Below are 27472 nucleotides of genomic sequence, written 5' to 3'. Positions count from 1 at the left end.
GACTAGACTAAGCTTTGTTTCCCTAACGCTTTATTTTCCATTTAGTTTTTATTTAGTTAAGTTAGAGAGTAAACAGCTGTAACAGCTCTTCGCATTCGTTTCCTCTGCACACCCCTGCAAGCGGTGGGAAATTGGAGCTGCCAGAGGTGAGGTCCTGTGTCTTCGAACACCGGGTTATCAAAACAGAATGTGAGTAATAACCAAAGGTTGCAGCACATAATATTGTATTACCATATGTAGGTCTTAAATACCTAACTGTGATACAATTAGAATTTAGTAATTCTGTTTTATCATTTCATTAATTTTAATAAAAAGTCTTTATGACTATATATGTCTGAGTATGAGCTTCCTGTCATACCCCTTTATAAACTCTGTGAAGCCTGATTCGGGACAAGAAATTTATCTTCTGATCAAACAGATTGGCAAGCCACAAACCCCTACTACTAATATTTGTAATTAATCATTATTAATATTATTTAAAAAATTAAATACAAATAAATTAAGTTGATAAATTAAATCAACATCATTAACACACCCCAAATCAGGCTGCAGATCTGAGCTAGCCAGCTCAGAACAGAGTGTGTGTGTGTGTGTGGCGGGAGGGGGGGCATTTCTTGTGCCTCACAGGGACACAGGCAGGACTCCAAACAAGCCACCCCCTCCTGTCCTCTCCAGCTCAGCTGGAGTCTCTCCCATGCGCCATCTAGTGGCTGTGTCACACAACTGCTGCAGCAACGCTGCACTCTCCAACAGCCTTCGGAAACTCGGCATGGATTGCCACAGTTGTGCTGCTGTGAACTCTGCACTCACACACACACAAGCTTACTCAGAGGGGACAAACAAGGGCTGAGGGAGCACAGGTGCCTTTCACGAGTCACCCCAGTGCACACAGGATACAGGAAGCAGTGAAACTGAGCAGCACATTCTCAGAGGAAGTTTCCCACTTTCTCTGCATTGCTCCATTCCCCACTGGCCTGCGTTCACCGCGGCAGAACTGGGCACTGCTCTGCTGATGGATACAGCCGGGACCTGGGGGGTTTAGCTCTCTCGCGTGGTGCTCGGTCCAGACTCTGCCGCTCTGCTCTTTGCTTTGGACTTCACGTACCTTTACGCCTTCGTCTCCTGGTTCTCCTTGATCTCCTGCATCTCCTGGGTACCCATCAGGGCCCTGGGGAGGGAAAGGACAAAGAACTGTCTGCCTGCAGTCATAACAGTGCGTCGCTCTCTGCCAGGTAAAACACCTCCCCTAGAAAATCACTTTGCAGTGAGAGCAGCTTCAGATACAAAAATGGCCTCAACTTGCTGCTAGTGGGAACAAAACAGAGGCCAGCTCTCATCACCTTGCTGCTTCCCTTGTGCGCTGGCAGGAGACTGTGGCGTGCGATTCACACTGCGCTCTCGGGCATGGGCAGCACTGGGCAGCGTGCAGCGGGGCTGGGAAACTCACTGCTCCCAATGCAGCTCCACGGCTACTGGTAAGGCCAGGCTAAGCCTGCCCTGCTATGGCGAACCACACCTTGGCTGATTAAGCACAAAAAAAATCCTACCTTGTCCCCAGGGTCTCCCTTGCAGCCAGGGGCTCCAATCCGTCCCAGCCTGCCCTGCAGAGGTTACAACAGAAAGAGGGGAGAGAAAACCTGAGAGTCAGGGGGAAAGAATTAGGAGTTTCTGGTCTAGCACAGTAAAGAATTGAACCCCAAAGCTAATCACAAGGGTCTGGCACAAGGAGGCCAGATAGAGAGGGACTGCAAATATCCACCTTAAACAAAAAATAGAGCACAGCCTGGAGTGTGTTTGGTGAAAAGCCTGGCAGGCAGCAGTGATGCCCTGCAGGTGGTGCACGGAGGCAGCTTCAGCACCCTGGAGGGGGCACGGGAACAATGGCCTGCCTATATATCAAGGCCCTTTTCCATGCTGGGCTCTGTGGGTGCTGAGGCCCCCGCAGTGCCCAGAGGAAGTGTAGAAGGGAGGGCTGAAGGCTGGTCTGTGGAAGCAATGAAGGTCTTTTGGCAGGTACGGGAGAGGGACGGCTCCTGCCCACCCCCAGGAAAGAATTCTCTGATATTATCCTGTATTTCACTTTCATCCATGGCAACAGCTTCTCTCCAGCCTCAGGCATTGGGAACCAACAAGAGCACCGGAGCTGGACTGGGCACGGCTTGTCCCTTGCGTGGCGTTACCTTCTGTCCATCGGTGCCGTTCCTTCCTGCCAAACCAGCTGCCCCCTGGGACCAAAGGAAAATAAGTAATTATCTTGCTAGAGACTCTCTGAGGCTCTAAGCTGGGATAGGTGCCACATGAAAGGTGCTTTCTTACCTTCCGGCCGTCGCCTCCAAACTCGCCCTGCAGAGAAAGGGGACAATGCATAGTCAGCTCTGGGTACACTGCACTGCTCACCCCTCCTAATGACGACCACTGTGTCCTAGCTGCCCCCTCCCCGCACCTTTCTGCTCATGAAGTGTTTGCAAGCAGATCACCAAGTTCTCAGATCTGTTCATTACGGGCAATGATTCCATTACATCCTCGCAGCACCCCCTCCTCGCTCCCACAGGCACAGACATGGGGCACTTTGTTGTCAATGTGCCACACGCTGGGCCAGATCCTCAGCTGGCAAAATATGGCATATCTGCATTGACTTCGTGGGAACGACCCTGGTCTACACCAGTCCTGGTCTGGCCACCCGATGCTTAGCTGCATAAATCACATGCTACTGTTTCTGCTCCCACATAGGATGATTTCTGTAATTTACCAGCATACTTCAGTTTCAAATACGACCTTTGAATATACAATTCTGAGTGCACTGTGGATGAGTATTCAGTCCTGGGAGTCTGAAATGCACCTTCCATGTAGTAAAGGTAGCAAAGTTAAAGCACAGCCGTGTGGGGGAGAGGCCACAAACATGGAGAGATGCCCACAGTCAAGCTCCACTATGAACAAAATCCTTGTAGAATATTCCTCCTCATTTTCCCAGCTACTGCTACCATTGTTCCCAGACCTGCCTCTAAACACGCACTAGAAACATGCTCCCGTGGAAATGCCCCGCTGGCCCATTGCATAGTGCCCAGACCAGGAGCAGAGGCTCTTTCTTACCTTCTCTCCTTTCAGACCAGAAATACCCTAGGGCAAGAAAAAACACAAAACCCTTTGTTAGTGTCTGTGGGTAGGGGCAGGCAAGGGGACTCAGAGATGCAGAAAGTAGGAGAGGGCCAGCTAGAGTGAGAGAGAGACAGGCCGAGATCCCCAGCAGTCCACACTGCTTGGTGCAGACACAGAACAGCAGGGTCTGGGTCCTCACAGAGCTTTCAGCCCGTGGGTGTTGAGGGCCAGTAGCCATCAGACCCGGCCCCTTTGGACACATGTTCATTCCAACCCAATGAACATGCAGTGCCCTCCAGGAACATGGAGACTCTGCCTGTTTTGTAACGATCTGTGCTGACAGGCAGTATCACTCTCCAGGCTGGTCCCTGCCATGCCCCTCCTCGGGGCTAACCTGTGGCACCACTCAAGCATCCCCTGGCGCAGTGGTGGGCGGGACGGACCTGACTGCTGAGTGGAATGGGGTCCAGGAGCACGTAACACTTCTGATGTGCTCCAGGAGCTGCCCTGGCTCCCTATCTGCTTCCAGGTTCCATGCCAGGTGATTGTCCCCCAGGCTCTTCCGGGGTCTTAGGGACCTACCTTAGGGACCGCCCACCGGCTCGAGCACCCTCATGCGGCACGGCGCTGATGTGCAGTGGCTAGAGCCTGGCCTATCTGGCAAAGGGCCCTGGCGGAGGAACGCTCTCTGGCTGGGAGCCTGCCTGCTTGCTGACCTGCAGGAAGCAGTGCAAGGGACACCTGTTTGGCTAAGCAGCTACTTGAGGCTGCAGCCTCCCTGCATGTCTGAGGTGGGCTGCGGCAGCGCAAGGGCAGGGGCCGTCTGTCCTGCCCATGGCAGACAGCCGACAGGAGGCCTTGTTATAACACCCAGCTGTCACGATGCTGCAGGCCAAAATTCAGCTGAATACATTCCCTTCAGCAAAAACCTCCTCTCTCGTGGACGGATCCAGAGTCCCGGGGAGACAAGTCAGTGACTCCAGCAGGCTGTGGGGCAGGCCGTGTGCCCTCCCCCAGCCCCATGGCCTCGCAGCGGTGCTGGAAGTTGCGCACCAGGCTGGCAGCTGTGCAGCGCGCACGCACACCACTGCTGAATCGGAACCAGAATGCAGGCAGACAGCTCAGCCACCGGCGCAGGATTCATTACCTTGGGACCAGGGTATCCGATGGGACCTTCAATGCCTGGGTCACCCTTCAAGAAAGAAGATTTGGGAGTTAGTCCAAAGTCAGTCAGTCTCCAGCTGACCTAGCCCGGGGCTGCTCGCCAGCAGGCAGCAGGGGGATATGACACCACTCACCTGTCGCCCTTTGAGCCCAGGACCTCCTGGTTCACCCATGTTCCCCTTTGCACCCTGCAAACAAAGCACACACAAAGCACCAGGCCTTTTCATTCGTGGTCAGCAGAGGGCACCATGGAGTGCAGCCTCAGCAAGCAGGCCCAGAGTAGAGTGGGCTGTGCTCAGCGCTGAGTGCAGGAGATGGACAACCAGAGGGACTGACACACAATATGGACTCAGAGCTCTGCTTTGTGGGGAGGGGACTATGCAGCCCAGCTGGCCGTGTGACAGCTGCCCGTCACTGAGTGTACTAGCCTAGGGCAAAGAACAACATTGGCTGAGGCTGCCCTGCCCTGCCCTGCCCTGGGGAGAACAGTGTGCAGGGGGAGGGGTACTGCGCAGGCACCCCAGGAGTGGGGGGAGGGGAAGATGAAAGGGGCATCTGCAGCGCTGCCCGGGGGAGGGGGCAAGTAGGGAAATTTGCCCAGGCCCCAGGTCCCACAGGGGCTCCCACGAGAATATAGTATTCTATAGTATTGCAACATTTTTTTATGGAAGGGGCCCCTGAAATTGCTTTGCCCCAGGCCCCCTGAAGTCTCTGGTTGGCCCTGGGCATCTGGGGAGAGAGAGAGAATTAGGGTCATCATGGGAGCCTGGCCTGGGGCAGCCTGTGGGTGTGGTTAGGAGTGAGCCTAGAGCCCGGGTGGCAGGTGGTTACTGGGAGTGGGGAGGGGTCCCCAGTTCCTTTGGTTTCCAGCCCAGCCAGAGTGGGGTGGTGCTGGGTTTGTGAGGCCCCAGGGGACGGGTTCTCCTGCACCTCTCTCTGCTACAGGCTGTGCATCAGTGTGAGGTGAGGAAAGCCTGGCCGAAGCTGTGGGGTTTGCAGCCTGCAAGTCAGCAAAGGCAAGGACAGTCTGGGTTTGGCTGGTCGGTGTCATCGCCCAGTTCCCAATCCCAGCCCAGGCTAAGGACTCAACCAGTACAGCCCCTCCTGCCCACCAGGCATGTGTCACTCACCTTCTGACCCCGGTAGCCCTTGGGCCCAGGCGGGCCTGTGATCTCCAGACAGCTCATCTTGTAGCACTGAAATAAACCAGATTAAACATGAGGCACGTGGCACGACGCATGGGGAAAGCCAGGTGGAGAACCAGGCCAGGACGACAGAGGTAATGGAAACAACCGGAGGCCTTTAGAGATCTTCAGAAGCCTCATTCTCAGTCCCCAGGAGCTGATCTCGCTGTGCCCACTGGCTCCCTAGTGAGAAGGCTGAGACTGCTGCTTCTCTGTATATGGACCCTGCCCTCTGCAGCCAGCCTGGAGTTTCAGGCTTGAATCATAGAATATTGGGGTTGGAAGGGATCTCAGGAGGTATCTAGTCCAACCCCCTGCTAAAAGCAGGACCAACCCCAACTAAATCATCCCAGCCAGGGCTTTGGCAAGCCTGACCTTAAAAACCTCTAAGGAAGGAATTCCACCACCTCCCTAGGTAACCCATTCCAGTGCTTCACCACCCTTCTAGTGAAAAAGTTTTTCCTAATATCTAACCTAAACCTCCCCACTGCAACTTGAGACCATTGCTCCTTGTTCTGTCATCTGCTACCACTGAGAACAGTCTAGATCCATCCTCTTTGGAACCCCCTTTCAGGTAATTGAAAGCAGCTATCAAATTCCCACTTATTCTTCTGCAGACTAAACAATCCCAGTTTCCTCAGCCTCTCCTCATAAGTCACGTGCTCCAGCCCCCTAATCATTTTTGTTGCCCTCCGCTGGGACTCTTTCCAATTTTTCCACATTCTTCTTGTAGTGTGGGGCCCAAAACTAGACACAGTACTCCAGATGAGGCCTCACCAATGTCGAGCAGATCACGTCCCTCAATCTGCTGGCAATGCCCTACTTATACAGCCCATAATGCTGTTAGCCTTCTTGGTAACAAGGGGCTGGGATGGGCACACACTGAGGGAACATTGAGGCTGGGATGCAGACACTGCCCAGTGTCAGTCTAGCTCCGCTCCCATAGGCCTCCAGGAAATACCCCATTTGCTCTGATGAGATCAGAGTGGGGCCACCAGGCAGCATGGTGGAAAATCGCACCCTAGATTTCAGAAGGGGAACCAGCCAGAAGCCCCCAAATCCTGGCCTGGCTGGGGGCAGCCCTGGGGAGCAGGGACTGTTACCGCTTAGCCTTAATGGCGCTCTGGCCTGGTTGGGTTTAAAGAGCATCTCTGTGCAGTTCTTATGCCGTTTGGGGTCTAGTGCACCTGAAGCTCTCCTGTCCGCCTGTGTGGGCAGATAAATGGACAATAGGCGTGTAGGTGAGGCTAGACACCAACTGAAACATTCGCTTCCCTCCAAAGTACAGGATGCTGCCAAGACTCCTTTGCACATTTTTGCTCCTTTCTCCTCAGCAGGACTGGGGACTAATCAACCAACGCTGTAATGGCCGTTGCTGGTGTGTATGGTCTGGATCTGCTGCTGCCCTCCGCTCTGGGCAGGATATTTGGGGTTATGGTCTCAGCCAGCTCTTCTCATGAAAAATTGCCACAAAGTGCCTGGGGATTTTGCCTGAGGAAGGTGGGCAGGAAAATGCCATGTTCTCCCCTAGAGGTCCAAGGTGACACAAAGTGAATTAATGGAGGGGCTGCACAGCTTGTGTTATTGGAACAAAGATCTCCATGTGCGCAGTTCCGGCTGAGAGCTGGGCTGTCTCTACAGCATAAATGCAGCCACCGATTTGCTCCAGTAGGCCGAAGGGGTCTTTATAAGAGGCATAAAAGCCAGCTCAGGTACTTAAATCTATCCACACCCACAGAGCTGAGCCCCTCGAGAGTTTGATATTAAACAAGTTGAACAACTAAAGAAGTGAGAAAGATCTTGGTCTGAGTTGGCCTGGGCATTGAATCTTAAGTTCTTTCGCTCCCCAAAGCAGTTCAATAAAACAAACCATTACAGTGGAATAAATGGCATAATGCGAGCAATGTCTGCCTCTTCCATCTGATGGTAATGCTAGGTCCTGCTGCTGTTTTCTAACCCAGAATTTCATCTCTGTGTATATTTCCTTCCAGCCCAAAGGAGCCAGAAACACTTCACAAAACTTTATACAGGCAGAAATCACTATGTCTAGCACTGTAATGCAGCCACCTCTGGGGACACAGCAGCTGTTTATTTATACTCAGCAAAACTAACCTGGGATTTAGGGCAGGAACTCAGGATCCTGCTGTTTCATTTTAACTAAAAGGCAACATGACCTTGTCCCTGACCCCACACTGAGTTCCACATGGGTGCAGGGGTCCAGCTGCCTGCAGTTCAGTGCAGGACCAGGGTTACTCATCTGTGGTACAATCCAATTTCACTGGAGTGAGCAAGCTGTGTGAAGGTGTTGTTCACTCACCTCTCCATAGGCTTCATGTTTCTGTGAGAGAGAGAGAGAGAGAGAGAGAGAGAGAAATCAGATCATTTAGATAAAAAAGCATGAGGAGACCTGGCGTGCCTCCCCCTCCCGGAGCTGGGCAGTCCTGGCACTCCCCACTGGGAGCAGGGAAAGCGGGAGACAGTAGTTATATGGTTTAAAAGCAACATACAATAACCCAAGCAGTGGTGACTTTCAGTCCCAGGTGTGAGATATGGAGATGAGACCGCTCCGATTTCTGACACATAGGTGGGGTATCCTGTTGTCCAAGGACAAAGGCCCCGATTCTGTGTATTGTTCTGTATGAGCCCAGGGCTCTGGCTGGGAGCACAGGCCTGTTGGATGGAATAGCCTGCAGACTGGGGCCAGAGACTGCAGAACTAACCCGCTCTGTCTCCTTTCAGTTTACATGCAGGGTAGCACTGATCACTGGTACACATTTTAAATCACAGAGAATGCAAGAGCGCAATCCATTCGCCTTCCCCAGCTGGGGCCGTAGGGCCAGTCCTGCAGAGACGCGCACTTGGGCGTAATGTTACACACTGTGCGTAGCACTGCCTACTAGCAAAGGAATGGCACAAGCTGCCCAAAACTGAGCATGTGTGTGAGCTTTGCGGAGGCAGGGCCAGGAACTGGATTGTATGGAAAACTAGTCAAGTTTTGCCCCTGTGTTTTCAGTGAGTGACAGTGAAAGGCAAGGTCTTGGCCCGTTTTTCCAGTCATTGGTGGTTAGGAACAGAGACTGTTTGTCACAGCAGCTTTGTCCTTTGAGATGCTCTAGCCCCCTGTCACCCCAGTGTCTGGGCACCTTACAATCGGTACTGGAGTCCCCCCCCATGAGCAGGGCAGGGCTATTTCCCTTATTGTACAGATCGGATCTGAGGAACAGAGAGGTGAAGTTACTTCCTCAGGATCACACAGCAAATCTATACCAGAGCCAGGAATTGACCCTCACAGCTCTCCTATGTCCTGGGCTAGTTCCCTCACCACAGGGCCATCCTTCCCCTCTGTTGCAGTGTGTGATTTTGATGGAGCAACCCCCATGCTGAGCATTCAGCACGTACATGAGCATTTGCAGGACAGGCCCTCAAGTGCTATTACGCCAATAAGGCTTTAAAGGATGGACTTACGTCAGACAATACTTGGATAGAACAGAACATCCGTGAACTTAATTATGTCATGTTGTGGCAGCCATGCTGGTCCCAGGATATTAGAGAGACAAGGTGGGGGAGGGAATAGCTTTTATTGGACCAACTTCTGGTGGCGAGAGACAAGCTTCTGAGCACGATATTACCTCACCCACCTTCTCCCTCTCAGAGACTTTGTTTGCCAGGATTTTTTTTTAAATGGTCCTAAACTTTGGCTCCTAATTCATTATGTGGGTATTTGAATGGGTTACCTGATTCTTATCAGTGTCAAGTACCCAGGAGTTTCCACTGAAAATAAGGGCTGTTGGTTTTGTTAGTTATGAGCTGAAGTGGACTGTAAGACTAGTTTTAAATGCTAGACTACACACACTGATCAATCACACCTAGTGCAGTATTTTGCCACCCCAAGCACCGCAGTCAGGCAGCCTCGGTGACGTTTCTGTGGGTGATCTGCTGGTCCCGCGCCTTCAGCATACCCACCGCCGAATTGCCGCCGAAACTGCGGGACCGGCAGACCTCCCGTAGGCATGCCGCTGAAAGCTGCCTGACTGCTGCCCTCCTGGCGACCGGCACACCACCCCCTGCGGCTTCCAGCCACAGGTATGCACTTGGTGCACTATTGCCCAGAGCCGCCCCTGGCAGTATGGTGCAAGGAGGGAAGAAGAGCTTAACATTTGGGGGAACACTGATTTTGTGCAAATTTGAGCCCAGAACCTTTCAAGTCTGTAGCCTTCCTAGTAAAGTACAAGCGCGTTTGCTGAGTTGGCAAATTGGACACTTCGAACAAAGGAAGAATTAACTAAGTGAAACCAGTAAGAATCCTAAGGAAATTTATCAATATTTTTTAGTCAGACACGGAGCCTGCAGACACGTATGCACATTCTTAACTGCAGGCATCTGAGTAGGGGGCCCACTGAACACTTCTCGTGGGTCCATCAGATGCTGCCATAGCAAAGCTTTCATTGTAAAAACATGCCCTGGTTGTCAAAGATGCTGAGTATCTGCTGTTGTCACTGAAGTCAGATCTGGAGGGAGCTCAGCAGCTGAAAGTTTTTAGCCCTTTATGGCTTTGGAGAAAACCTAACTGAAAAGGTGACAGTGCTCTGTCTATCTTGATATTGAGAGTTTGCCTTGCACAAGGTGCCCAGGTCATTCTGAGCACTCAGAGAGACCGACAGCATCTCTCCTCCTCAGCTCGGTGTGAACTGACCTTCTCACCCCAAGGGGGCAAGAACTCAGCGAAGTGTCAGCCTGGCTAACTACTTCATTTCACTCCAGCAGCGACATCCTGCTCCCAGAGGTTGTGGGAGGGATTTAGGATTGGAGGTGGAGCTTCTTTTCACCCTGACTCCTATTCCGAATAGAGGGAAACTGAGAGCAGTGAAGACTCCGAGTGACTCCCCAGAGTGACAAAATGCAGGTTTCAGGAGCTAACCTTCCTCATCCAGAAGAGCTACTGGTGAACTGCAGATTGACCGTTTACATCCCCTCCTCCCACAAAGAGATATTGGCACCAATTCTAACATTAGGAAGTAAAGTAATTCGCCATAAAACTGGAGGCTCAAGGCTGGCTTACGGGGATTCTAGGATATATGGAGGGAACACAGACACGGTGATGATAACAGGCAATGACTTGGCCCATCATAATTTCTCTCCTTGGGATGAACTGTCGGGGGGAGGGGGCTCTGACACAAATTTTCCCCTTAAATATTTACTTACCATTTTATTAAACTGTGTGCACCAGCTGCCTCAACAGTGCCCAACTTCCAGGCCAGGTGTGGGCTGCACATACCTTTTGTACTGATCTACCCATTCTGCTAACAGGTGGGAGGGTTTGAGCGGTACAATTGCCTAGTGTGGACACACTTCTACTGGTATAAAGGTGCTTATACCACAATAGCTTATTCTCCTCATTCTCTGTGGATTAAGGCTTGGTCTGCAATTAAAAGCAATGTCAGCATAGCTACAGGTGTGAAAAACACACCCTGACAGCCGTAGCTATGCCGACAGTGCAGACACAACTATGTTGACAGAATAGTGCTTCTCTCGACGTGGCCAATGTTGTTTGGGGAGGTGGCGTTCCTGCACTGACAGAAAAGCTCCTTCTGCTGGTGTAGGTTGTGTCTACACGAGGAGGCTATGCTGGTATGGGCTCCATAATGTACACATAGACTAAGCAGTACTGGCCTAAGCACTTTAATCCTGGTATAACTGCATCCACTAGCTGGCTTATCTGAACCAGTGCAGTCAGAGCAGTACAACTTTTGTGTATAGACAAGCCCCTGGATCGCCTGTTCTTAGTCCCCAGTGCCTCTGTCCCAGCAGCCCAGTCCGACAAAATTGCTGTTGCATCCCTACCTGTGTCACAACGGCCTGACCCTGCACCCTCTGGCTGCAGCGTTAGGCTGGAGTGGTGTGCACCAATGTCCCTTACCATGACTTGGATAATCCGGTCAATGGTGTTCTCATCCACCTCAATTGCACCTCTCTTGGTGGTGGCATAGTTGTTGCGGTACAGCTCATGGGGGAGGTTGGCGATCTCCCGGAGACCCTGCTCGAAGATGTTCTGGCTGGGGGCCACTGCAAAGAGCTTGATACCTGCATCCCGGGCCTTCTCAGCCTGCATCTTCATCCCGCCACAAGGGCTGCCCGTCACATGGCCGTCTGTGATGACCACAGCAAAGTTTACGGCAGGGACTGCGTGGGTCAGGATCTCACTGGTCATGTTGGAGATCGCGCAGTCTGTGAACGTGCCTCGGCCAATATACTCAATGCCATACAGCCTGGTGATGTACACGTCCTTGCTGTTGGTCAAGGCGCTGTAAATCTTCACCACATCTGAGAAGTGAAGTCCCCCGAAATTCCATGTAATGGAAACTTGGTTCTGATAGACCTCGGTCTCCAGTTTATTGATGAAGGCTGGGATGAACTGCTTCATGTGTTCCACCAGGCTCTGGATGGGCACAGTCTGCAGGGCAATGCTCTCCGAGGTGTCAATGACAAAGTACACGTTGATGGGGCAGTCTATTTTCTCTGTGTGGAGATAATGGGGCAGATAGCATCAGGATGGGACTGAGACTGTGCAGGAGCAAACCCCACAGAGCAATGAGCACACAGTGTGCAGGAGCACACGACACAGACCTACCGCTTCTGCACATGGAACACCCCTGGAGGTGCTTTATGGTGATGGCTCATGAAAATGGCTATTGGGTAGAAACCGCGTCACAGGAACATAAGAATGGCCATACTGGGTCAGAACAAAGGCCCATCTAGCCCAGTATCCTGTCTTCAAGCAGTGGCAAATGCCGGGTGCCCCAGAGGGAATGAACAGAACAGGTAATCATCAAGTGATCCACTCCCTGTCGCCAGTTCCTAGGTTCTAGCAAACAGGCTATGGACACCATCCTGGCTAACAGCCATTGATGGACCTATCATCCATGAATTTATCCAGTTCTTTTTTTAACCCTGTTATAGTCTTTACCAGAGAATCTTCTGAAGGTCAAGTGTTCACAGGTTGACTGTGTGTTGTGTGAAGAAATACTTCCTTTTGTTTATTTTAAACCTGCTGCCTATTAATTTCATTTCCTGACCCCTAGTTCTTGTGTTATGAGAAGGAGTAAACAACACTTCCTTATTAACTTTCTTCACACCTCTATCATATCCCCTCTTAGTCATCTCTTTTCTAAGCTGAAAAGTCCCAGTCTTATTAATCTCGCCTCATATGGCAGCTGTTCCATACTCCTAATAATTTTTGTTGCCCTTTTCTGAAACTTTTCTAATTCTAATATATCTTTTCTGAGATGTGGCAACCACATCTGCATTCAGTGTTCAAGATGTGGGTGTACCATGGATTTATATAGAGGCACTATGATATTTTCTGTCTGATTATCTATCCCTTTCTTAAGGATTCCCAACATTCTGTTCACTTTTTTTTACTGCTGCTGCACAGTGAGTGGATGTTTTCAGAGAACTATCCACAATGACTCCAAGATCTCTTTCTTGAGTGGTAAAAGTCGACAGATGCAGAGGAGCACGTGGTTTGGACAGAGACACCCCTTGGGGAGGACCTATTAATGGAGATTCTCTAGTAAGGAGGAGAGGATGGAAGATAATAAAATACAGGTAGGATCCAATGAGAAACAGTCAAATGAAAAAAGGTCCTATTCAATTACATCATGTAATGACAGACAGCTAAAAAGTGACAAGTTTTTAAAGTGCTTCTCTATAAATGCTAGAAGTCTAAATAATAAGATGGGTGAACTAGAATGCCTCATATTAAATGAGGATATTGATATAATAGGCATCACAGAAACTTGGTGGAATGAGGCTAATCAATGGGATACAGTAATACCAGGGTACAAAAATATATCGGAAGGACAGAACAGGTCATGCTGGTGGGGGAGTGGCACTGTATGTGAAAGAAATCATAGAATCAAATGAAATGAAAATCTTAAATGAACCAAACCGTACCACAGAATCTCTCTGGATAGTAATTCCATGCTCGAAAAATAAGAATATAGCGGTAGGAATATATTACAGACCACCCAACCAGGATGGTGATAGTGACTGTGAAATGCTCAGGGAGATTAGAGAAGCTATTACAATAAAAAATTCAATAATAATGGGGGATTTCAACTATCCGCATATTGACTGGGTACAAGTCACCTCAGGGATGCAGAGAGAAAGTTTCTTGACACCTTAAACGACTGCTTCTTGGAGCAGCTAGTCTTAGAACCCACAAGAGGAGAGGCAATTTTTTATTTAGTCCTAAGTGGAGCACAGGTTCTGGTCCAAGAGGTGAATATAGCTGGACCGCTTGGTAATAGTGACCATGATATAATTAAATGTAACATCTCTGTGGTGGGGAAAACATCACAGCGGCCCAACACTGTAGCCCTTAATTTCAGAAAGGGAAACTACACAAAAATGAGGAAGTTTGTGAAACAGAAATTAAAAGGTACAGCACATAAAATGAAATCCCTGCAAACTGCATGGAAACTTTTAAAAGACACCATAACAGAGGCACAACTTAAACGTACACCCCAAATTCAGCATAGTAAGAGAACCAAAAAAGGCTAAACAAAGTAAAAGCAGCAGTGAGAGGCAAAATGGCATCCTTTAAAACGTGGAAGTTAGAACCTAGTGAGGAAACTAGAAAGGAGCATAAACTCTGGCAAATGAAGTGTACAAATATAATTAGGAAGGCCAAAAAAGAATTTGAAGAACAGCTAGCCAAAGACTCAAAAAGTAGGAGCAAATTTTTTTTCAAGCACATGAGAAGCAGGAAGCCTGCTAAACAACCAGTGGGGCCAGTGGACAATCGAGATGCTAAAGGAGCACTCAAGGACGATAAGGCCATTGCGGAGAAACTAAATGAATTCTTTGCATCGGTCTTCATGGCTGAGGATATGAGGGACATTCCCACACCTGAGCCGTTCTTTTTAGGTGACAAATCTGAGGAACTGTCCCAGATTGAGGTGTCATTACAGGAGGTTTTGGGGAAAAATGATAATCTAAACAGTAATAAGCCACAGGAACCAGATGGGATTCACCCAAGAGTTCTGAAGGAACTCAAATATGAAATTGCAGAACTACTACTTGTAGCCTGTATCCCAACATTTAAATCAGCTTCTATACCAGATGACTGGAGGACAGCTAATGTGACCCCATTTTTTAAAAAAAGGCTCCAGAGGTGATCCCAGCAAATACAGGCTGACTTCAGTACAGGGCAAACTGGTGGTTTTTGTAAATGGAAATCATGCCTCCCCAATCTACTAGAATTCTTTGAGGGGGTCAACAAGCATGTGGACAAGGCGATCAAAGCAGACTGCAAAGCAAACAGACAAAGGAGGATCAAAGCAGACTGCAAAGAGCTACAAAAGGATCTCACAAAGCTGGATGGCTGGGCAACAAAATTGCAGACAAAATTCAGTGCTGATAAATGCAAAGTGATGCACATTGAAAAACATATCTATAAAATGATGGGGTTTAAATTAGCTGTTACCGTTCAAGAAAGATTTTGGCGTCATTGTGGACATAGGCACCACTTTTCCTGGCCCTGGTGGGTGCTCGTGCCCCCCTGCTCCCAGTCCTGCCCCGATTCCAACCCTGCCTTGCTCCCTCCCACCTCCATTCCAACTCCTTCCCAAACCCCTGCCCTGGCCCTGCTTCTTCCCCACCTGCTCCCCTGAGCGTGCCACATTCCCACTCCTCCTCGCTGTTTCGCGGCGGCAAGCGCTGGGAGGAGAAGCGGGGATGGTGTGTTCAGGGGAGGAGGTGGAGGAGGAGGTGAGGTGGGGCGGAGTGAGGACCTGCTGGTGGGTGCAGAACACACACCAATTTTTCCCCGCGGGTGCTCCCATGGAGTCGGCGCCTATGATTGTGGACAGTTCTCTGAAAACATCCTCTCAATGTGCAGTGGCAGTCAGAAAAGTGAACAGAATGTTGGGAATCATGAAGAAAGGGGTAGATAATCAGACAGAAAATCTCATATTGCCTCTAGATACATCCATGATATGCCCACATCTTGAATACTGCATGCAGATGTGGTAACCCCTTCTCAAAAAAGATATATTGGACTTGGAAAAGGTTTAAAAAAGGGCAACAAAAATGATTAGAGATATGGAACGGCTTCTGTATGAGGAGAGATTAATAAGACCAGGACTTTTCAGCTTGTAAAAGACATGACTAAAGGGGGATATGACAGAGGTCCATACAATCACGCCTAATGTGGAGAAAGTAAATAAGGAAATGTTATTTACTCCTTCTCGTAACACAGGATGGGCAGGGACGGTGTCCCTAGTCTCTGTTTGCCAGAAGCTGGGAATGGGCGGCAGGGGATGGATCACTTGATGATTCCCTGTTCTGTTCATTCCCTCTGGGCCACCTGGCATTGGCCACTGTCAGAAGACAGGATACTGGGCTAGATGGACCTTTGGTCTGTCCCAATATGGCTGTTCTTATGCCCTTAACAGCTAATTTAGACCCATTTTTATACGTATAGTTGGGATTATGTTTTCCAATGTGCATTACTTTGAACTTAACATTGAATTTCATCTGCCATTTTGTTGCCCAATCACCCAGCTTTGTCTACACTGGGCTTTGTCTACACTGACTTCTTAGAATGGGTTTGGGAGGGAGGTGCAGGGAGGATAAGGAATGGTAACACACAATGTACACACAAACTGGGTCCACTGTGCTATCTACAGTGATATCCTGCCTCCCCTAGACTGAGATCCTCATGCCCAGACATCCGCACCCCAGCTCATCCCTCAGGAATGGGAGCTGCATGTGTGCCCTGCCCCACCCACTGGGCAAGGAAGCTCCTCGGGGCTTGGTACTGTGCAGCCAATGCAAAGGAGCAGTGAGCTCTGGCATGCCATGGAGGGGCCCCTCTGAGCAGCCTTTAGAACTGAACCCAGGGGAGTTTTCAGTGTTAATGCTGAATACAGAGGACAGAGGCAGAGAGACGAGTTAACCTGTTGGTACCTGGGCAGGCAGCTGAACGAGGACTGAAGGCTGTGAACTCGATCTCATCATACTGAGCCTGGAGGGGAACCAGCGTCATGCAAAGAAGAACAGCAAAAAAGGCTGGTTGGGACATCTTAGCCACCTCACTTCACATTCAGCTTCCTGCAGGAGAACAAACCAAACCCAGGGGTCAGTCAGGGGAATTAGCCACTGGAACAACTTACCAAGAGTCGGGCTGGAGTCTTCTGACTGGACATTTTAAAAATCAGGAGCAGATGCTTCTCTAATAGTGCCCTCGTCACCTGGCCCGCGTTATGCAAGAGGGCAGACTGGATGATCACAGTGCTCCCTTTGGGGCCTGGAACCTGCAATTCACAGCACACAGCATCCAGGGCAATGCTAGTTGCGACCCACCAAGCAAAGTGCTCGCTGTGCAGTCGGGAGTGTGGCTCCACCCTCATTCAGTACAGAGTGGCTGTACCTTGGGACTTGCAGTCAGGTTTCAGGTCTAACTAATCCAGCTAAGTTATTTTAAATACCCCTCTTCTTGGAGTGCAGCTGGAAGTTGTCTTTAAGCAGCTTTTACCTCATGCCAGATGGGTGGTTGCTTCCCCAGCCCATGTTGCTCCAAGGGAAGGGGTCTAGTGGCCAGCGCAGCAACGCGAGATTCAGGCTGTCCTGACTGCACTGACTCACTAGGGTCATGCTGGTTCCACCAGTGTCATGCCACTGGGTCCAACAAGGCCATTTCTGACTTACAGGGATGTGAGATCAGCACCACAGCCATTGTCTGGCCTCGTGCCAGTCACTTAACCGCTCTGCCTTTGTTTCCTCCCCCGGAAATCGGGATACCATGCCCATAGCACCCTACCTGTCAGCAGGGTGCTGAGAAAACATGGCCATGTCTGCAGAGTGCTTGAGGGGCTCGGATGAGAGCAGTGCCAAGCATTCTGGGACCCCCAAATCCTCCAGTATTACCCCTCAGCCCTTTGGGCCCCATCCTGAGCCCCAGGACTGTAGCCAGCATTCAAAGGGCATCTGCCTATTAAAGAAATACTTCAGATGTGCTCGCAAAGCGAAATCAGCACCCATTTGTTTCGTTTGCAGGGAAGCGCCATGGAGAGCGATGTTGCTGTGCAGTCTGGGGCCAGTCATTGGAGCATAGGCTGGCTCAGGAATTAGCTGATTATCCCTGGCCCTGCCAGCTGGCCAGGGACCACCTCCATGTGACCTGTGTGCAGTGAGAAGGATCCTGAGTCCAGCTCACAGTAGACAGGGGCTCACAACAGCAAAGACAGGCATCATCCCACGTGGCAATTTGCTGCCCCTACTGGAGAAGCCAAGGAGTGGATGGGCACGGCAAGAGATTGCCTCTCAGCCTTCCAGCAGAGGACTGGGGTGCACTAGCAGCGTGGGGTGGAGAAGCTCCACCAGCCATGGCCTCTTCTGCACCAGGATGAATGATGCTACTAGAAGAGTAGTGCTGACTTGGAGCTGCAGGCGTGTACCCAGAGCCTTCTCTCCTCTGTGCACACACACTCCTGTGACACATACGGCACAGCAGTGCCCCACAAGAGCCCCAGGACAACTCCCCTGCCATTTGTAACCAGAGATTTCCCCTGGGACAGTCATGCTCCCATCAGAGTCGCTGCCTGAGCAGCAGTTAAAGCAGCCGGGGTCCTCACTCCATCTCAGCCCCACCCCCCACCTCTCCAGCTCACCTCAGTGCACTCCTGCCCCACCTCAGGTGGTACCATTACATCTGCTTCCCCCAGCCTTCCCTGGGGGCAGCATGTTCACCAGGCCCACATGCCAACAGGACCACAGGTCACTGGCTGGGTGCTGTCCCCTGCCGTCCCCCTGGATACCATGGAGGGTTCTCTGCTGAGTCCAGGACCCACGTGGTGGCAGTGAGCAGGTTGGGGAGGCGTGGGTGAGCGGGGTGAGGGACACACACTGACCTTCCCCAGGCAGCCCCGCAGAGAGGTGCCCAGGGAAGGTCATATCACCTGGGCTGTATTACCTACTCTGGCTCACATAGGGCGCCCAGACAGTCTGGCCTGATGAGGAGTGGCCCCCACTGATCACACGGGCCTGCAGGCACTGAGGGAGTGATTTGGCAGAGTCCATGAGGGGACCCTCTCAAAGCTTCCCCCAACCTCTCCTCCTCCAAAGTCTGGGAGTCAGAGGTGAGACATCCCTGCCGGTAATAGAGACAGGAGGAGCAGCCCTGGGACTCACCAGCCCTGGCTTCATGCCCATGGAGTGGATGCAGAAGGCCCCAGACTGTGCAGTGATCCTCTCCCTGCGTGTGGTTCAGGCCTCACCTCAAGGAATCGATGGAGACTTGAGGGGGCACGTGCAGACGCAAGGCACTGTGCAGTGCTGCATGCAAGCCCAGGAGCTCACCCATCCACACCTGTCCTAGGTTGCCCTGTTTGTTTGCAGCATGCCCTAATGGCCAAGCAGTGGCCTGGCAAGGACAGTGGCCGTGCAGGAGACTGCCGGGTCTGCACTTGTAGGCAGAATGGAAAGACATCTCTCCCTCCCCTGAACTCCTCATAGCAAGAGAGCAGCTCCACCCACCATTTGAGATGATCCCCAACAAGTCTTGTTGCACACAATCACATCATTCAACCATTTGTCCCCACTGCCCTTCCCTATAACAGTGGGGAGACGTTGGCTGGTGGAGTGTGGAGTCCTGTGAAATGTGGCAGTAATTTCACAATGAGGGATACAGATTCCCTCTGCTCACAGATCAGCAGGACACCAGCTAGCAGGCATGACAGACCTTCTGTCCCATCCTTGAGAGTGGAGACAGCTGGCAGATCCCCTAGCATGCCAGAAGGGCCAGCTCAGTGCCACAGAACCTCCCTGCATAGCCAGGGTCCCCCATACCACTCTGCTCCACTCACCCAACTGTGAGAGCTGAGAGCATCAGCAGGTGAGAATCCCTATCTTGTGTGCCTCCTACACTGAAGATCTACTTGACATCCCTGAGAGAGGCCTGAGCATCTCACTTGCCAGAGGTGCCCCTAGCAAACCAGTCCCAGCCCCAGTGTCTGGGCTAACATTGTATGGAAGCAGCTGAGTTAATGCCACCAAATGGGTTTTGCTCACAGGAAGATAACTATTCCCACGTGCATCATCTCACTGATGGCGAATCTACAATAACATTTCACATGCCGTATTCCTGCTTGAAGAACCATCCAGGCCCATGGTTTTCATGGCAGTGGCTATGGGTTGTGTTGAGGCTGTGGAGAAGCAGGATATGTGCACTGGAATATGTGATCTCGGGGCACAACCTGTGGTCTGCAGTTACATAGGCACCCTCTGTTCTAGCTCTGTCCAAGGCACTAGGGTTTCTTCTGAAAATCAAGTAAGATAAAAGTAGGAGAAATCTGTGCCCTCGTCTGCAACAAATGCCCAGGCAAATGCCTTCCTCCTGCCCTCGCGCACACGCAGGCTGGGCTCACTGAGTGCAGGTGCCAGTAATTTCAGTGTGTGTCAAACAATCTGCTTAGATCTTTCCCTTAGTGCTCAGTTGTTGGTTCCCAGGCAGATCACCCACTGTAAAGCACTCCCCTCCATTGCCTGGCACCCAGCTCTACCTCGTCTATCAAACACCACAGGACTTCAAACAGCACAGACAGCATGGGAAGGAGGCAGCCAGAGGCCTGGGAATGTCCTTTTGTGAGGGAGGAACAATCTCAGTCTGGGTGCCCTTTTCACTTGTGCAGAAACAGCACCTCTTCCAGGGGATGGCTTATACTGCCATGTTAACCACACCCATCAGCGAACCGCTGGAATTGCAGTACTAGTGAACCAGCCACATGCACATTTCACTGTGCACAGCTAAAGCAGTGTGCATGAAATCAGAGTATACGCCGTAAACCCACCAGCCCGAACAAAGCAAGTTACGTGTACCCTAGCAATAACACCGAGCCCTGTTCTAATCCTGCCAGTCACCTCTTCGCAGAAAATCGACTTGCTTGTGAAATTCAACAGACCAAAACACCCGATTTCTGTGAGGAGCAAAGAGCATTTTGTATTCCTGTGTCACTGAAAGTCAAAGAGACGCCCTTGGGTCTAATAATTCAGGCTTTGTAGCAGCATCAACATTCTGGTACTGCTTCAGCGGGCCAAGTCTGTCCCTCAGGTAAAGCCACTGGCTTCAATAGAGTTACACTAGGGATTAATTTGGCCCAACAAGTTGTATAGTGACTGACTAGCCCCTTGGCCATAATGCCTGAAACTTGAGTTCAGTCCCTTGTATATGAACTTTCCTTGGGTCTTGTGAAGAGCAGAAGCTGCAGAATCTCTCCCAAAAAGGTTTCCTTCAGAAAGTGGCCTCATTAACAAATTTATCTAATCCCAAGAGTTTGTTGCCCAGAATATCCACACATGTAAATCTCTGAACTATGGAGCAGCTCAGAGATGTAAGCGTTTACTGTGTCTAGTCTCTAAAAGCAACATGCCTAGAAATTCTACTGTATCAACTTGATCAAGAGTTCACAAACAGCAGCACAAACACAGCCTGAAGATAAAAAAGTTAGTTTCGCTGTTCACATCTGCAGCAGCTTCAAAAGAAGCAGGAAGGTTTATGGAGATATCAAATGGTGAAGAAAGAGTCTTTGCCTACCTGAAAACAAGATCGAAGTTTCCTCCAGAAAGTCAAATCAGGAAAAGAAGAGAAAAGTCTTGGAATCTTTTTGTCAATAGGGCTTCTGCATCTTTGGTTGGAAGGGTTGGATTTCTTTTCTTGAAGTTTTTGGTGTCTATTTTTGATGAAGAGAAGGGATCAGTTGGGAGTGGCAGAGGCTTCTCCAGCTGAGAGCCTCTGTTCTCTGGCAAAAAAGAAACTGCCTACTTTATAATTCTCCTCCTTCAGCTCTGTCTGTGACAGAGACCAAAGATGTCCTTACTCCAAGTATCCACAGGGTGTCAGTGCGGATCCATCGAAGCCCCACTAGGCTAGGCTGGGGAGTGGGAATCACCCTCCAATCACTCCTTTCCCTGGGGGTGTCTGGAGTGGGGTGAGGGGATGCTGTAATGTTGCTGTTAGGAGATTATTTTAAACAAAACGGAAGAGGAAATCATGTTTTTCCAAGCACAGGAGCTCTCCCTGTGCCTGCCACATGGATTTTCACCACTCACTCATGTTACTCCTCTTCCCCCCATTTGTAACCTATCTTGAGGAGAATGCATAACATGGACTGGCACATTTCAAAACAAGAAGGTCTCAGACTTCAGCTTCCCACAGCCTTCACAAATATTCACCTCTTACTCAGGGACCCTGGCAACCTCCTGGCCAGGAAAATATCCCGATCCAACCCCCATTAATGTCACTAATGCGAAGACAAACACAATAGGGTGAATGGCAGCACCAGTGTCCCCACATCATCCTATGTCTTCCCTGCCCTTGGACACTGCCATGAACTGACCTCTCAATCTAGGGGTGGGGGAGCAGGTCACTCTCCAAACCCATTCAGCCCTTGGCCTCTCGGAGGGACCTGCCAGTCGTGGTGCTGGGTTTGTAGCATGTGCATAGCTCTCACAGGCTGTGAGCCCTGTTGGGTTCCAAGTACAAGCCAGACCCATCATTTTAATGAATACCCATGTTACTATTTGTTTTCCTAATCTGATTTTTGCTGCTTCCCTGCTATTATAACTGCTCCATGCCCAGTGTGCCCCCAGGGCCAGTGTAACCATTTAGGCGACCTAGGCAGTCGCCTAGGGCACTAGCATTTGAGAGGCGCCATTTTCTTTGGCAGCGACTGCGGCAGCCAGATCTTCAGCCGCTCTGGTCGCCGCTGGCATTTAGGCGGAGGGAGCTGGGGCAGAGGAGAGCGGGGAGGGCCGCCAGCAGCAAGTAAGGGAGGGGGGAATGCAGGGGAACTGCCCACCCCAGGGCACCCCTGCCCTACCTCCTCCCCGAGCTGATTGGCGCCGCAAGCCTGGGAGGCGGGAGAAGTGAAGCAGCGAGGCGTGCTCGGGGTGCTCGTGTGCAGAGCAGGGGTGAGCTGGGGCAGGGGGAGGGGTGCCTCAGGGCGGAGGGTGGGGGGTGGGAAGCTGCCACAAGGGGGCTGCCTCAGGGCGGGGGGAGGAGCTGCCAAGGGGGGATGCCTCAGGGTGGGGGAGTGAGGGGAGTAGGGTGCAAGGTGGAAGTTTCGCCTAGGGTGTGAAACCTCCTTGCACCGGCCCTGTGTGCCCCATGCATTTCAGTTCAACAGTCTAGCAGTCCTGATTTACTGATGAGTCATTTACTCTGCAGTACTGTACATGGAAAAGCCCCACATGGAAAAAAAGCCCCTGCATGTAATTTTCCAATTATTTTCCATATACTTATGTGGTTTTCAAACTGAGATATAGGGACTACCAAAGGTCACAGAGCCCTTCGTGTGGTCCATGGAATGGAATATTTGAGAACCAAGCAGTGAGGTGGACTGCTGGCTCATGAGAAGGTCTTTCTTTCCCAGAATGCTCTGCAGAGTGGAAAACTTGGAGAACCCTGGAGGCAGGACTTAGGGTACAGTCATAAATGGGCAGTTTCCTTTTGTGAAACATATATGGTATGAAACTAAGTATGCTTGAAATAATAATAAAATAAACAAAACAAGCAAACAACAAACAACAAGGAATGTGAATGTAGAATATAAAGGTGCTACTCTAGCTTTTCCAAAACTGTAGAAATCTTGAGAAATTACAGAATAGAAAAAGGGGGGAAAGAAGAAGAGAAAACAAGCAAACCCCAAGATATAATTCATTCTATGGCGTTCAGTGGTGGAAAACAGAAAGAAGAAAACATAAACATCCAAAATTTTCAAAGTTTTCAGTTTTTGAAAATTGCATCAAAGTAAAAACTGTTTCAAATTTTTCCAGCAAAAATTGAAAGTTTAAGACAAAACATTTCAAATGAATGAATCTTTCAACCAACTCTAAGATAGATTTTGATGACTCCCTTCCCATCTGGTAACTGACTCGTTACATATCATGAAAAATATACTCAGTCCACGCATGTACAATGTAGGCCAAATTCTATTCTTGGGGCATGTCATCAGGATCCTAGCAATGATAGTTAGGACTAAGGATTAGAACAGGGTCAAACCTGAGGCTGGGAATGGCAGAGAAGTTCATAGTCAGGTTCCAGGCCAGGGTCAATACCAAGGATCAATACCAACGCACAGTCAACCTGTGAAACTCTTTGCCAGAGGATGTTGTGACTGCCAAAAGTATAACAGGGGTAAAAAAAGAACTAGATAAGTTCATGGAGGATAGGTCGATCAATGGCTATTAACCAGGTTGGGCAGGGATGGTGTCCCTAGCCTCTGTTTGCCGAAGCTGAGAAAGGGTGACAGGGGATGGATCACTTGATGATTACTTGTTCTGTTCATCCCCTCTGAAGCACCTGGCATTGGCCACTGTGGGAAGACAGGATACTGGGTTAGATGGACCTTCAGTCTGACCCAGTATGGCCATTCTTATCAGAGGTCAAGTCAGGTTTCAGGCTCCAGCTTAGGAGGCAAAGTCCAAATCAAGCCAAAGTCGAAGCCTGGCGCCAAGGAGCAGGAAAGGTCAAGGCAGCTATAGGAGAGCTGTACTGATGTTTGAACACTACCTGGAACACTCCTTGGGTTTATATAGGGCAGGAGCCAATCAGGAGACATGAGGCTGCTTCCTGTCAGACCCCTTGAGGTAGGACTTCCTATGGTCTGTGTCCACAGCAGGTCATAGGCAGTGGAGCGCAAGTGGTTTACAGCTACTGCAGGTTGGCAGCATGGACATGTCTACTACCTGACAGCTCTGCAGGCCCAGGTTCTAGGCCTGCTGGCCCTTACATTACCCTACCTACACAGAAGCCTACCATGAAGTTAGGACATGGGCTCCTAGGATCCCCTTTCTAGGACATTGTTCTCCCAGTCTCTGAGGTACCATAGGAAACTGTGATTGATTTTTTATTCCAGTCTCTCCTGGACCTCATACTCATCATGTCCTTGGACCTGTACCAAAGAGGGGGGTGGGTGAGCCAAGTGAGAAAAGCTGTTGTCAATATAGGCTTAGCAAGGATACATGAAACATTGGGTGTATTTTGAGGGATCTGGGTAACTCAAGTTTCATGGTCACTCAGCTGATTACTTGGCTGATAGAACACGTGCTGAGGTATGGAAGGTCCATTTTACAACATGGCTATTTGGTGTGGAGGTTTTGGGCTGAAAACCACCCTTTTTGCCCGATGCTGCAAGCCTGGCCTTCCCAGTGCTGTTGGTCATATACCACTTGTAGTCTTCCTTGGCCTTGTCCACATGGGTCTTGAGTTCTTCTTGGATCTCCTGGATCTGTTGCAACCAGTAGGCGACTGCGTGATTGGTGGAGCAGACAGGTGTGGCCAGATGGAGATGAGGGTGGGAGCCACAACTGGCACAGAACAGACTCTGCCTGGTGGAGACATAGTCGGTGTTGTTCTAAGCAAACTCTGTTTGGGGTAGAAGAGTTGAGCAATTGCCTTTGTGAAGTAGCACAAGTACTGTTCTAACTCTTAATTCACCCGTTCGAAGTGACTGTCAGTTGGGACATCTGTATATTACCTTAATACAAATATATGATATTATAATAATCTATTGAGTTAAAAGCTGCTGAAAAATACAAACTTTGAGATATGAATTGGGGCCACATGTGAGGATCCATGTATACCTATACTGGGTACCAAGCACCCTCCAGATAGCGGCGCCACTCTCTGAAGGGCACTTTGATGGCTCGAAGCTCCTTATCTAGAATTTCATAATTCTGTTCACCTAGAATGAGCTTCCAAGAACAGTAGGCGCAAGGGTGAAGGTGCTGTGTCTTTGAGCAAGTATGGTCCCAGCTGCCACACTGGAGGCATCTGTCTCAGTGATTAAGAGTCATGCTAGGGCAGGGTGGACCAGGATCAGGGCTCTTGTAAAGGGCATCTTGAGCTGATTGAAAGCTTGTTGGGCCTCTGGATACCAAGTGAAAGTGATGCTTTTGCGCAGATGTGCTGTCAATGAGGTGATTTGGCTTGAAAACCAAGAGATGAAGTGCCTATAACAGTTAGTGAACTCCAGGAAGTATTGTTGTTCCTTGATGTTGGGGGGGAGGGGAATGCCCAGATCTATACTGCCTCCATCTTCTTTGATCATTCGGAGACCGTCGGGAGACAGGATTTAGCTCAGGAACTCCATGGAGTGCTGGTCAATGCTGCACTTTTCCAGCTATGCATCCAGACTGGATGTGTTGAGTGTGTAGCATGAAACCCTCAGAAAACATGAGGATACCAGCTAGGTAGACTACCATGTATCGGTTTTGGATGTCATGGAAGGCCTTGTTTATGAAGTATTGGAATGTTGCAGTGGCATTTGTGAGGCTAAATGGCATTACCAGGTATTCATAATTGCCATAACACATTTGAAAAGCTGTCTTCCATTCATCCCTGCTTCAGATTCAAACCAGGTTGTAGGCCCCGCACAGGTCAAGTTTTGTGAATACATGAGCCAATTGTACATGGTCCACTAGTTCCAGGATGAGTGGAAGTTGGTATGTATTCCTGATGGTAACCTGATTGAGGGCTTCCATCTTTCTTTTTAACAGCAGAACTGGGGCCCTGGCGGGAGAGGTAGGTGGCCCTATGAAGCCCTTGGCCAGATTATCCTGGAGACAGGAATGCAGAGCAGCCAGCTCAGGTTCTGACATTGTGCAGATACAGCCAAATGGCACCTTGGCATCTGATTGCACTCGACTGGGAAATCATAATCCTGGTGTGGAGGTAAGGTATCAGCATCCTTTTTCTTGAAGACATCACCATAGTCACTGTACTTGTGGGGCAGTGCTGTAGTCAACTCTGATGGTGTCAAACCTTAGTCCCAGATTTGGACCTTAGCGTCCAAAATATGGGGGTTAGCATGAAAACCTCCAAGCTTAGTTACCAGCTTGGATCTGGTACTTGCTGCCACCACCCAAAAAATTAGAGTGTTTTGGGGCACTCTGGTCCCCCTGAAAAACCTTCCCTGGGGACCCCAAGACCCAAATCCCTTGAGTCTCACAACAAAGGGAAATAATCCTTTTTCCCTTCCCCCCTCCAGGTGCTCCTGGAGAGATACACAGAAGCAACCTCCGTGAATCTAAGCAGAAGGAGTCCACCCTCTGTAATTCCAATCCTGGAAACAAAAGCACTTTCCTCTTCACCCAGAGGGAATGCAAAATCAGACTTCCCCCTGACTTCTTCCTCCCACCAATTCCCTGGTGAGCTGCAGACCCAATTCCCTGAAGTTCCCCACTAAAGAAAACTCCAACAGGTCTTAAAAGAAAGCTTTATATAAAAAGAAAGAAAATACATACAAATGGTCTCTCTGTATTAAGGTGACAAATACAGGGTCAATTGCTTAAAAGAAATATGAATAAACAGCCTTATTCAAAAAGAATACAATTCACAGCACTCCAGCAACTATAGACATGTAAATACCAAAGAAAAGAAATCATATAACTCACTATTTGATCTCTTTGTCCTTACAGCTTGGAAACGGAAGATTAGAAAACAGAAATCACTTCTCAAAGCTGAGAGAAAAGCAGGCAGACAGACAAAGACTCCGACACAAACTTCCCTCCACCCAGAGTTGAAAAAAAATCCTGTTTCCTGATTGGTCCTCTGGTCAGGTGCTTCAAGTGAAAGAGACATTAACCCTTAGCTATCTGTTTATGACAGATGGTGTTCCCACCTGACCCACAGCCAGGTCCTGGTGGTGCACATCTTGTTTCTGGGGCTCATCAGATGGTGCATGTAGACAGATTTGCTGGCAGAACTTGGAGAAAGAGCTAACTTGGTGCTCATGCCAAAGGATGTGCAGATCGTGAACCACCAGTGATGAAATTACAAAGATTATGTGGAAGTGAGAGGAATGATCTGCTCACAACTGAAAGTCATCCTGATGCTCCCACATGGCAACTTCCAGAGGTGGTATCTTGTGTGTTCCTGGCACCAATGAAATCTATAGTTTCCACTAAATTGGGACCCATTTTTAGTTGAACCGGAATATTCAGAGGTTGGGCCTTATTGACATCAA

At 49.8% G+C, this 27472-nt stretch overlaps 1 protein-coding gene across 2 annotated transcripts in view; it reads right to left on the bottom strand.

Annotated features, from left to right (window-relative positions):
* The window catches only part of COL6A2 (collagen type VI alpha 2 chain), a 53134-nt gene extending 31880 nt beyond the window's left edge, over positions 1 to 21254 (bottom strand). For both annotated transcript variants that reach the window (XM_030580368.1, XM_030580370.1), the window contains exons 1-12: positions 21040 to 21254; positions 16416 to 16559; positions 11362 to 11960; positions 7762 to 7782; positions 5391 to 5456; positions 4395 to 4448; positions 4244 to 4288; positions 3091 to 3117; positions 2317 to 2343; positions 2181 to 2225; positions 1548 to 1601; positions 1106 to 1168 (exon numbers count right to left, since the gene is read on the bottom strand). In XM_030580368.1, the coding sequence (XP_030436228.1) occupies positions 1106 to 1168; positions 1548 to 1601; positions 2181 to 2225; positions 2317 to 2343; positions 3091 to 3117; positions 4244 to 4288; positions 4395 to 4448; positions 5391 to 5456; positions 7762 to 7782; positions 11362 to 11960; positions 16416 to 16530 (1116 nt within the window). In that variant the 5' untranslated portion in view covers positions 16531 to 16559; positions 21040 to 21254. The remainder of the gene's footprint in view (positions 1 to 1105; positions 1169 to 1547; positions 1602 to 2180; positions 2226 to 2316; positions 2344 to 3090; positions 3118 to 4243; positions 4289 to 4394; positions 4449 to 5390; positions 5457 to 7761; positions 7783 to 11361; positions 11961 to 16415; positions 16560 to 21039) is intronic.
* Between the last annotated feature and the right edge of the window lie 6218 nt (positions 21255 to 27472).

Source organism: Gopherus evgoodei, chromosome 11, assembly GCF_007399415.2.
Source record: "Gopherus evgoodei ecotype Sinaloan lineage chromosome 11, rGopEvg1_v1.p, whole genome shotgun sequence".
Taxonomy (NCBI): Eukaryota; Metazoa; Chordata; order Testudines; family Testudinidae; genus Gopherus; species Gopherus evgoodei.
The sequence above is the reverse complement of the archived record's forward strand: the minus strand, read 5'-3'. Positions and strand labels throughout refer to the sequence as shown.